The 12,176-nt window shown below is 44.7% G+C and overlaps 2 protein-coding genes across 2 annotated transcripts in view; both read right to left on the reverse strand.

The window, feature by feature from the left end:
- SLC19A2 (solute carrier family 19 member 2) overlaps positions 1 to 2,483 on the reverse strand; it is a 33,583-nt gene extending 31,100 nt beyond the window's left edge. Inside the window, exons 1-2 of the mRNA XM_030202232.1 lie at positions 2,412 to 2,483; positions 2,016 to 2,176 (exon numbers count right to left, since the gene is read on the reverse strand). Coding sequence (XP_030058092.1) covers positions 2,016 to 2,171 — 156 coding nt within the window. The 5' untranslated portion in view covers positions 2,172 to 2,176; positions 2,412 to 2,483. The remainder of the gene's footprint in view (positions 1 to 2,015; positions 2,177 to 2,411) is intronic.
- A 5,621-nt stretch (positions 2,484 to 8,104) lies between these two features.
- F5 (coagulation factor V) overlaps positions 8,105 to 12,176 on the reverse strand; it is a 154,502-nt gene continuing 150,430 nt past the window's right edge. The window contains 1 exon segment of the mRNA XM_030202234.1: positions 8,105 to 8,634. Within this exon segment, the coding sequence (XP_030058094.1) occupies positions 8,488 to 8,634 (147 nt within the window). The 3' untranslated portion in view covers positions 8,105 to 8,487.

The raw sequence follows: 12,176 nt of genomic DNA on the forward strand, positions 1-12,176 counted from the left end.
AAATGTATATCTCTTGCTATTTCCATTATCCATGATATATTGTAAGCCACATTGAGCCTGCAAAGAGGTGGGAAAACGTGGGATACAATAAATAAATAAATAAATACTGCACAGAGTCATGTGCACGGATATTAATGTAAAAGGAAATTTTAGAGTCAGTGCATGCCTAGGAATTAGGAAACATCAAAACACATTTTTGCTTTACAAGCATTTCTCTCGTCTCCCTCATCAGATCTTTGGGGATCAGAGGAACACAGTAGCTGCAATAATGATGTACAACTTCATAAAGTGCCATCCAGATTTAGTTCACGCTTTTTTCAGACTATTCTAAATGTTTTATATTTTGTATTAAACATGTGACTTTTAAAATAACTAAGGGGTCCTTTTACTTAGCTGTAAGTGGTCAGTGGTAATATGGGCACATGGAATTGTCGTGCGCCCAGGCTCCTTACTACTGCGGCCGTAAAAACATTTTTTTCTACGCAGGCGTAAATGACCGTGCACTACAACAAAAATCTGCACACGGTTATTTACTACCTGAGCTCTCACCGCCTCCTATTTAGGAGGAGGTAAGGGCTCAAGTGCTAACCCAATGGTAATCGGTTAGCACGCCCCGCTGCCTGATTGCTGCTGGGCAAACCTACACCATGGCCCTCATGCTAGAAAACAGAAAAATATATTCTGGCATGGGAAACGGCATGCACCAAAATCAGAACTACCGCTGGGCACACCTGGCAGTTGTGATTTCCCATGCAGTAGCTCTACCACCCTTTAGTAAAAGGGCCCCTAAATGTGCTCCGACTACAACTAGTATCCTGTTTCCAACAGTGACCAAATCCAGGTTACAAGTACCTGGCAGAAACTCAAATAATAGCAACATCCCGTACTACCAATCCCAGGGCTAAGGCACTATTCCAAACACCACTGAATTCAACATCTATATAATGAAGACTTTATTAGGTGACTTCCAGGACTAAAAACACAATTTGCTACTAACTATGGGGCAGAATCAGTCTCACTGAATACAGAATTGGGATTGTTTCCAGATCTTTTCAATGCAATTCTAAGGCATGCATTTGCACACGTGGTGTTCCTGTGTAATTTAAGGGTGCGCCTGCCACCTGGGGAAGAGAAAATAACCTTTAGGTGACATTGCTTGATTTTATAGTTGTTGTCCCCAAACGGGCCCTACTCTCACTAACCTAATACAGACCGATTCGACAGTCTTTACAGTATTAACATACCTACTTTTATAACATGTAAACACGTTCCCTCCAATTTCTGTGATGTAAGGTATCAGGTTCGCTTTGTACTGGCGGAATACACCATCCTCTGTATACTTACAGCTACTGATTTTTATTATTATTATTAGAAATCAAACAAAATAAAACATGGAAAAGAAAATAAGATGATACCTTTTTTATTGGACATAACACATTTCTTGATTAGCTTTTGAAGGTTGCCCTTCTTCGTCAGAAGAAGGGCAACCTTCCAAAGCTAATCAAGAAATGTATTTATTTTTGTTACATTTGTACCCTGCGCTTTCCCACTCATGGCAGGCTCAATGCGGCTTACATGGGGCAATGGAGGGTTAAGTGGGAGCTGCCTGTGCCTGAGGTGGGACTCAAACTCAGTTCCCCAGGACCAAAGTCTACCACCCTAACCATGTGGCCGCGCAGCCTTCTACATGGAATGTTGCTAGTGGAATAGCAACATTCCATGTAGAATGTCCACTAGTAGCAACATTCCATGTAGAATCTCCACTAGTAGCAACATTCCATGTAGAATCTCCAATAGTATCTATTTTATTTTTGTTACATTTGTACCCTGCGCTTTCCCACTCATAGCAAGCTCAATGCGGCTTACATGGGGCAATGGAGGGTTAAGCGGCTTGCCCAGAGTATTAAGTTATGTCCAATAAAAAAGGTATCTTATTTTCTTTTCCATGTTTTATTTCTACTGATATTATTATTAAATTACGAGTAGCAATATTGATCATGAAAGACACCACTCACCTGCCTCTCGGTGAGGTTTTTATCAGGCCCCAGCAGGTAAGGAGTCAGGAAGGGCTCCGACGGCCTCAGATTAGAAAAGAATCCGTACAAGCACAGCAGGACAGTGGGCAAAATCCAGCCCGATCCGGACCCCAGCATCGCCTTCCTCCGGGACATGGCGCCTTCCACAGATACCAAGACAGAAGCGTTAGCCGTGCGACACACACTTTCGGTTGCCCTCACACACTGCACTTCCCACGCACTCGGGACCGGTCTCCCCTCCTCGTGCTCTGCCATCTCTCCCCAGTCCGCCGCCCTTTCTCCTGCCTGTCCGCGACCCGGCACCTCTCCCTCAAGCCCCGCCCCCATCCTCCCGTCAAACTCACACAAGTCGCCCCACCGGCCCCCTCAGCTCACCTTCTCTGGCGCCCTGTCCCTTCTGACACACAACTGCTTCTCTCCTTCAGAGGCATGACATCCCGCCTGGCCGGAAACAGGAAGTTGCGTCAGAGGAGGGCGGGAGCCGAACGCCGAAAAAAAAAGAAAAGCGGGCACGAGGCCGGAGGGCGGGGCGGGGCTTAGTCTAGACAAGAGAGAGTCATCAGTCATCACCGAAATTAAAGGTAGATAGAAAGAAATAGAGAGAGCTGTTGTGTAGGAGAGCAGCGTTTGGGGGAATCCCGCGGGATTGGAAATAGTTCTTGCGGGGTTTCCCTCCCCCCCCCCGGCGTTAGTGGTGGGCAAACAGGAAAGTTGCCCTGGGGGTAGGGTTACCATATGGCTCCAGAAAAAGGAAGACGGATTGAGCCTACCGGGTTTTACTTCCATTGCTTTCCATTGAAAGCACTGGAAGTAAAACCCGGCTGGCTCAATCCGTCCTCGGGGGGGGGGGGGGTCCCCAAACCTGTCTAAAGTTGAAAGAGGGGCGCCCCACCACAGGGTTGCCAGGTGGAAAATTTTTTTCCCACCCAAACCAGCTTAAATCCAGCCCAAAACCCGCCCAAACTCAAACCCCGCCCCTGACACCCCCACCCCCACGTCATCACCCCCGCCCCCGCCTCCCCCCGTCATCAGCCCTGCCTCCCCAGTCATTGGCCCCGCTCAAAACGTCACTAACCCCGCCCAAAACATCACTAACCCCGCCCCCTGCGGCCGAAAAAACGCCCAAAAAACAGCCAGTATTGCCAGGTGGGCGGTTTTCCCGCCCAATTGGGCGGTTTTCCGCGACCCGCCGCAGGTAATTTTTGCCCGCGGCGGGTCGCGGTTTTTTGGGCTTCTTTTTCTTCTTTTCCGCGGTTTTTCGGGCGGTTTTTTGCGGTTTTTTTCGGCCGCGGGGGGCGGGGTTAGTGACGTTGTGGGTGGGGTTAGTGACGTTTTGGGCAGGGTTAGTGATGTTCTGGGCGGGGCCGGTGATGAGGGAGGCGGGGCCGATGACGGGGAGGCGGGGCCGGTGACAAGGGAGGCGGGGCCGATGACAGCGGGGGCGGGGTTGATGACGGCGGGGGTGATGACGCGGGGGTGGGGGTGTCAGGGGCGGGGTTTGAGTTTGGGCGGGTTTTGGGCTGGTTTTTGGCCTAGATTGGGTGGGAAAAAAATTTTCCACCTGGCAACCCTGAAAACAGCCCAAAAGACCAAAAAGCAGGCCAAAAATTTCCCGCGGCGGGTCGCGGAAAACCGCCCACCTGGCAACACTGCGTGTGGGGGACACATTGAACCAGTCCGGGTTTTGCTGCCATTGAAAGCAATGGAAGTAAAACCCAGACTGGCTCAATCTGTCCTCTTAGATACAAAAAAAAAAAAAAAACAGAAGAAACCAGTCTTCGCAAAAAAAAAAAAAAAAAACAACAAAACAGCGAAGATGACTCACAGGCACACAAATAAAAATAAAATATAAAAATAATAATCACAGAATATGTATTTTAAAATATAAATACATTAAATAGATGACACTTTGGTTATAAAAATTAAAAATGAACTGTATTAGCCAAAAGATAGCGGGGAGATGCATTTATTGACACAAGACGCTGCTTCGATCTTGCCTGCTTGACTTCATTTCGGGCAGGACTTAATGCTACATTATTTAAAAGAGATATATATATATATTTCTCTAATAATTGGATAGAATTTAGAACCAACATAGGGTGAGAAGACTCCTGGCGCAGGCCTGTATGGCCGAAACACAGCTGTGTCGAGTCCCTTTCTCCCCGCTATCTTTTGGCTAATAACGTTCATTTTTAATTTTTATAACCAAAGTGTCATCTATTTAATGTATTTATATTTTTCAATACATATTCTGTGATTATTATTTTTATATTTTATTTTTATTTGTGTTCCTGTGAGTCATCTTTGCTGTTCTCTTTTTTTTCTGGAGCCATATGGTAACTCTTGGGCCCCATCATGTCTAGCACTAGTCCCTGTAACTGGTTTTCAGCCACAGAAGTGTTTTTTTTCTCTCCATGTGACGGAGCCGACAGGAGAAACATTCCAAGCATGGAAGTCTCTGGAAGAAACTTTAAAGCATCCGTGCAATTTTCCCACCGCTGTACAGTATACAAATTCCTATACATGTTTAATACCGGTTCTCTTCCTTGCAATACTGGTCATATTCTCCTAACACCTGTCTTTAAGAAATCCTCTTTAAAGGCCAATGATGTAAGTAACTATAGGCCAGCGACGTCTAAGGTGATGAAAGAAATATTTAGAACATTATAGCATGGAAACAGTTCTGGGTGCCTTGCTATTGGAGATTAGAGGTGAGGTTAGTCACAGTAAAAGGGTTATTTTAATGCAATTTGGTATGCCAAGTGCATTTAATATGGTGGTTTAATAAGAGAGTGGTTCCAGGTTTTCTGACAAATTGTTCTTACCAGGTTAAAATGGATAAAGTTTGTTCTTTTTCCTGGGTCCTCACTTGTGGAGTTCACCAATATCGCAAATCCTGTTTAATATTCTTCTAGCCCCCTTAGGTTATAAACTCTCCAAACTGGGCTTTCACCCTTTTATTTATGCAGACAATATTACTATATGTATGGGAGATTTTCAGAGATCAATACCTGATATCGAACATGGTTTAGATTTTTCAGAGTCTTGGGCATCGATATTCAATTTAAAACTTGATAAAGACAAAACTACATTTATAGTTTTTAGTAGCACTTTTAATCCCATTCCAGAAAATAAAATTGTAGTTAATAGTACCAACTATATTTTGGATCCCCAACTCAAGATACTGGGGGAAAATTTTGTACTTTCAATCAGGTTCAGGCACTCACCACAAAAGTATTTAAATTGACTTTGATCTGGAACCTTTTCAGATAATCGCCCAATCAATGATCTTAGATCATATGGATTATTGCAGTATCATTTATATAGGTTGCAAACAAGCCACTTTAAAGAAGCTACAAACACTGCAAAATATGGCAGCCTGCCTTATATGCAGGGCATCAAAATTTGTCAGGGTAACCCCCTTGTTTTTAAAGCCCCATTGGTTACCGGTAGAAGCTCACATGATTTTCAAGCTGTGTTCTTTAATATTTTTAATCTTGCATTGTCAAGCTCCTGTTTACATGTCCGCTCTCGTTCATTCTTTAGTCAGAAATGTTGAAGTTTCACTGAGATGCCTGTGATAATAATGTGAGTAAAGGTTGAGGGTGGGCCTTCAGATTAGACAGTCAGACAAAGCTACAAAAGTAAAGCAAACTCTTTATTAACTCAAAAGTTGAGGTCTGTTACTTCACAGACACAGAAACTGAGGGGTAAAGTCTCTTGCAAGTCAGAAGAAAGTTTTATACAATAAAGGTTGATTATCCAACCTTTGGTGATCTGTCCACCCAGCATATACGACAGCCCCCCCCCCCCCCCCCCCCTCCCCGGGGATGTCATCACTATATTTGTACTCAAATTGCTTGCTGAATAATTTTTTTCTTTCTTTTTTCGTTGCTAATTAGTGTTTTCCATGCATTTTTAAAGGGGTTCCTATTTTTTAATCAATATTTTACTGTGTAGGACTGTGGTTGAGAGGCCTCAACGCATAGTTTATATAATCTCTCTCTCAGGTTGCACCAATACTGGTCTGGCTCCAGCCGGGCCTCACAAACAGGATTCTTACAATAATTCAAGCCAAGGTTTGGCCTGAGCCAGGTTACGACAGCTACACATAGGCAGTGAAGGCATATGCTGTGAGCCTGCTTCTGCCTTCCATGGATCTCCTTAACACACCTCTGGCCCTGTCTTCAGGGTTGCCGGGTTGAAAAAATTTTCCCCACACAAACCAGCCCAAAACCCACCCAAAACCCACCCAAAGTTAAACCCTGCCCCCGACATCATCAACCCCACCCCTGATATACCCCCGATGTCATCAACCCCGCCCCCAACGTAGCGCCCACATCATAACCCCGCCCCTGACGTAGCCAATGTCACTAACCCCGCCCCCGATGTCACTAACCCCGCCCCTGACATCGTTAACCCAGCCTCTGCGGGGCTTCTATTGGACCAAATTGGACCAATAGAAGCCCCAGAAAACCGCCCAATCACCGCAATGCGGCTTTTTAAAAGCCGCCCAATTTCCCGCAGCCAGCAAAAATTGCCCGCGGAAAGCCACCCAATTGGGCAGGAAAACCGCAAACCTGGCAGCCTTGCCTGTCTTTTGTACTTCCTGGCTGGCTGTTGTCCTCCTGGTTCCACCCCTCCTATGTCACTTCCTCTTTGGGCGGGACTATGGGGGTTTAAGATGATCCTGACTCTGTTATGGCGTGTTCTTAAAGGATAGGGGCAACGTCCTGTAGACACCCTCACAATTCCCTTTAACCATTAATTTTCCTAATGTGAGTAAAATAAGATGTAAAACCCTATATTCTCTACAGGTTTTTTTAAATAACAATGATTAAAATTTTAGTTATTGAAAAATATATCCTTAAAAAACTAATGGTGTGCACTGACAATTTTAGCACTTTGTTGTGAGATTAAAAAGGTTTCAAATCACTATTCTAGAGTAATAGTTTAGAGACCCCTGCCATAGAGGGCGTCTTGCATTTCCCTTCTCATTCCCTGTGGTCTGGTATCTCTCCCTCTCTCCTTCCCTATGGTCCATCTCTCCTTTCTTCCGCTTCCCTCTGGCCTTAGGTCCAACATTCCACTATGTCCTTCCTTCACACAAGTGTTTCCTTAGCTTCTGGGCTGCATTATCCTTAACACAGCCATTTCCTTTTTCATCTCACAGCACAGACAAGGTGCTAAAATTGTCAAGGCACACCATCAGTTTTTTAAGGATATATTTTATCATTTAAAAACAGAGTATGAAGATGTGTTTAAAGTTCAATAGGGTCATTCCATGCCAAGTGGTCTAAACCTTCCCACCATTATGTCTCCAATTTTGTTCAAATTTTATCTATTGCGCGAGTCAGGTGTTAAACGAAGTTTCCCAAAATTTGAGGTCTCTAACTGCAATAGTTGCAGATCTAGGCCCCCTTTTCTGAAAGGTTGTCTGTCCATGAGCGCGCGACATTTACCAAAATGCCATTTTGGGGGGTCTAATAAAATCCAAACACATTTATAAGAATGGCTAAAAAATTCAAATCCTGTACAGTTTTTGATGCTAATTCCGATGAAATACATTTTATGGATGCAAAATCTAGTCAAACAAGTTGACTCAAAGTGTGTATCAAAATTGGTCGCGACTCATCGGAACATATTTGGACCAATATTCAGACCTCAACAACTTCCATGCAAACAAAGATACGGACTTGAAATTTTGAGCAAGCATTATGCTCGTGCTGGACATAATACTGCCAGATTTGCAACTAACCAGCATCTATAACCGCCCTGCAGGATCTCTTCAAAGTTGGCACTGTCAGCGCAAATGGTAAAATGTACCAAACTTCAAAGTCAAGTGGTTAGGGTGGTGGACTTTGGTCCTGGGGAACTGAGGAACTGAATTCGATTCCCACTTCAGGCACAGGCAGCTCCTTGTGACTCTGGGCAAGTCACTTAACCCTCCATTGCCCCATGTAAGCCGCATTGAGCCTGCCATGAGTGGGAAAGCGCGGGGTACAAATGTAACAAAAATAAATAAATAAAATAAAAATTCTAAACCAGGCTGCAGCAGGTTGGGTGGAGGGGGAGGGAAGTTCTTTCAGGCTAAAGACTTAATTCTGAAATAAATTGTTAATTTCAACCTCGTGATATTGATCCAATACAAAAAAAAAATTTTTTTTTAAGTTTATATTTGCATCTATGTTTGCAGGCAGTAAATGATCATTTTACAAATAATTAAACTCTGTAAGGCTGTTATTTTAAAAATCACAGCCCTTTGATTTCAAAATGTGCATGTCTCACTAGTAGCAGGAACACTCTCCAGACTTTTCCTGACTCTTATCTTCATTGTTGCAGTTCTTTTGTCCCATGTTTCCATCATTAATTAAATCTCTTCGCCATCTTGCATTGCTTCTGTTATATGCCTGTATGCATTAGTCCTTCTGTCACAGCTGTAGCAAATCCCCTAAGAAGTGTCACAACCAAAGAGCTCCAGTCGAAGGACAATGCTCCGATTCCATGTTTTGGGAATAATACGGATGAATCTGGAAATGATGGGCGGGCTGAAGCGTGACTTGGCGTGTCCACTGCCGTCTGTATTCCCCGTGAAGATCTGAAAGTGCATTTCAAAGAAGGGAACTTTGTCAGTACTGTAAACCATCTCTGTATTTGTCTTCAAGTGATTTTTCTATATTTTTCTTATAGCTTCAAAAATTAACGTTTTGGGTATCGCATGATGACACCAATTTTCAGTGTCCCCACTGCTGCAAAGGTCCGCTGGTACATCTTACCCACAGTCTTTGCATTGATTTTCAAAGGAGAGACTACAAAAGTGCTTTTGCCTTGAAAATTGCCAAAGGAAGTATACACACAAACTTGCACCTACCTTTGCCAGCATACAAGTTGGGCCTTCTCTTCTCAATCTACACCTCTTCCCTGGGCTCGCTGATCTCGTCTCATGGTTTTCAGTATCATCTTTATGCTGATGACACCCAGCTATACCTCTCCACACCTGACATCACTGCGGAGACTCAGGCCAAGGTATCGGCCTGTTTATCCGACATTGCGGCATGGATGTCCAACCGCCACCTGAAGCTGAACATGTCCAAGACCGAGCTCCTTGTCTTTCCTCCTAAACCCACTTCTCCTCTTCCTCCACTCTCTATCTCTGTTGATAACACCCTCATCCTCCCCGTCCCATCTGCCCACAACCTCGGAGTCACCTTCGACTCCTCCCTCTCCTTCTCTGCGCATATCCAACAGACTGCCAAGACCTGTCGCTTCTTCCTCCTCAATATCAGCAAAATTCGCCCTTTCCTCTCTGAGCACACCAGCAGAACTCTCGTCCATGCTCTCATTACCTCTCGCCTCGATTACTGCAACTTACTCCTCACCGGCCTCCCACTCGGCCATCTATCCCCCCTTCAATCCATTCAGAACGCTGCCGCACGTCTTATATTCCGCCAAAACCGATATACTCATATCACCCCTCTCCTTAAATCACTTCATTGGCTTCTGATCAGATATCGCATACAATTCGAGCTCCTCCTCCTTACCTACAAATGCACTCAGTCTGCGGCTCCTCACTACCTCTCCACCCTCATCTCCCCCTATGTTCCCGCCCGCAACCTCCGCTCACAGGACAAAGCCCTTCTCTCAGTACCCTTCTCCACTACTGCCAACTCCAGGCTCCGCTCATTCTGCCTTGCCTCACCCTATGCCTGGAATAATCTTCCTTTACCCATACGCCATGCCCCCTCCCTACCCATCTTCAAATCTCTGCTTAAAACTCACCTCTTCAATGTTGCCTTCGGCACTTAACCTTTATACCTTTCAGGAAATCTAGACTGCCCCAATTTGACTGCCCCTACTTGACTGACTGTACATTTGTCCATTAGATTGTAAGCTCTTTGAGCAGGGACTGTCCTTCTATGTTTGAATTGTACAGCGCTGCGTAACCCTAGTAGCGCTTTAGAAATGGTTGTTGTTGTTGTTGTTATTTTCAACTGATCTTCAAAAAACTTTGCGCTGTCATACTGATGCAGGCATTTTCAAATGACCCATTTATTCATGTAAATAGTTATGTGCATGGATAAATGGCTTTTGAAAATTACTCTCTGTGTGTATCAGTTCAATAAGTCTTGAAACTTGGGCTCTTTCCCAGTCAGGAATTCACAAGATTTACCATGAAAGGCTAGGGGCACACTTCTCACTACTACCTGCTTTTGGTCCTAGCAGTATCGCTTCCTATTTTCTGTGGCTGATTATCACCTACCACCTTAGTGACTAGCTTAACCAAATCCTCCTCAGCTACGAAACTTTCCTCCTCTGCTTCTACCACCATTCCCATGCCTACCTCTAGGAATCATTTAACATGATTCAGTGAGAAAGTGACACCCCTCTAAGTGAAAGTACATTGGCTTTCTACTGAAGCACCTGCTATTTTCAAGCTGTGTTCTATGACTTTTCTTATTCTTCAGGGCCAATCCCCAGGCAATATGACTAATTTTGTTAATTTGTCTCCTATAAATTGGTCAAAAAAGCTATATATAAATCTACTTTATCAAAATTGGAGTGGAGGAGTGGCCTAGTGGTTAGCGTGGTGGACTTTGGTCCTGGGGAACTAGGTTCGATTCCCACTGCAGGCACAGGCAGCTCCTTGTGACTCTGGGCAAGTCACTTAACCCTCCATTGCCCCAGGTACAAATAAGTACCTGTATATAATATGTAAGCTGCATTGAACCTGCTATGAGTGGGAAAGTGCGGGGTACAAATGGAACAAAAAAAAATTATTTTGCCAAATGGTGGAATTCTGTTCCTGAGCAGATAAGTTTAGTGACTAATTATTCAGGGCTCCTCTTACACAGCCGCACTAGTGATTCCGGCGCAGCAAATGTAACAAAGCTCACAGGAATTGAATGGGCTTTGTCGCATTTGCCAATCACTAGCACGGCTTTGTAAAAGGAGCCCTCGATGTTTTAAAGATTACGCAAGACATTTTTATATTAATTGTTAGGCAGCTTGTGAACAATTTGTAATCATCCTGAATCTCATCGGCCTCTTTTGATCTTGTAAACTATGCTGAACTCATGAGACTAGTACAGTATATAAGCACCTAGTATAATGTAATGTAAAGAAACAGTTTTTATATATTACTAGGAGAAAAGGCCCGTTTCTGACACAAATGAAACGGGCGCTAGCAAGGTTTTCCTCGGAGTGTGTATGTTTTACAGAGTGTGTGTGAGAGTGAGTGTGTGATAGAGAGAGAGTGAATGTGTGAGTGTGTGTGTGTGACAGAGAGAGTGAGACTGGGTGCGAGTGTGTGTGTGTGAGAGAGAGTGTATGTGTGTGAGAATGTGTGCCAGGGGCCCCCCTCTCTCCCAGTTCCAGGGTTTTTTCCCCCCTTCCTCCCAGTTCCAGGGCGCCCCTCCCCCCTCCCAGTTGCAGGGTTGCCCCCCCTCCCTCCCAGTTCCAGGGTGGCTCTCCCCCCTCCCTCCCAGTTCCAGGGTGGCACCCCTCCCTCCCTCCCAGTTCCAGGGTCGCCCACCCTCCCTCCCTCCCTGTGTACACATCATACATGGTATTAGAGAGACAGTAGCTACTACAGAAAATCAGTTACTTTATAGTCTGTAGGAACTCACAGTGATGGTGACACTGGAACTTCCCTCTGCCGCAGTCCACGCTTGTGGAAGAAGGAAGTGATGTTAGAAGGGGGCAGGCTGCGGCAGAGGGAAGTTTAGCTGCTGGTGCCGCTGCTTGGTGATATAATAATTCTGCTGACCTCTGCTCGTGTGACAAATCAGATGCCCGGGACTATATAAGCCTAAAATTTCTCTCTGGCTTTCACTGTGGAAGTTTGGGGTGTTGAAGAATGTGCAGAAACAGACTGTGAGGAAAAGTATAGGGTAAGTATCTGAACGGTAATGTAATCTTCTATTAATCTGCTATAATTTACATCAGAATATAATAATTAGTAGCCTTCATATTTTCACCATATGGAGGGGGTCTTTTACTAAGGCGCGCTCACGTTTGTAGTGTGCGCTAAAAATAGGCACGCGCTAAATGTTAGAGACACTAATGCATTCTTATGGGCGTCTCAACATTTAGCGCATGCCCAAGATTAGCGTGCGCTAAAAACATGAGTGCATCTTAATA

The sequence above is a fragment of the Microcaecilia unicolor genome, chromosome 4, assembly GCF_901765095.1.
Source record: "Microcaecilia unicolor chromosome 4, aMicUni1.1, whole genome shotgun sequence".
NCBI lineage: Eukaryota > Metazoa > Chordata > Amphibia > Gymnophiona > Siphonopidae > Microcaecilia > Microcaecilia unicolor.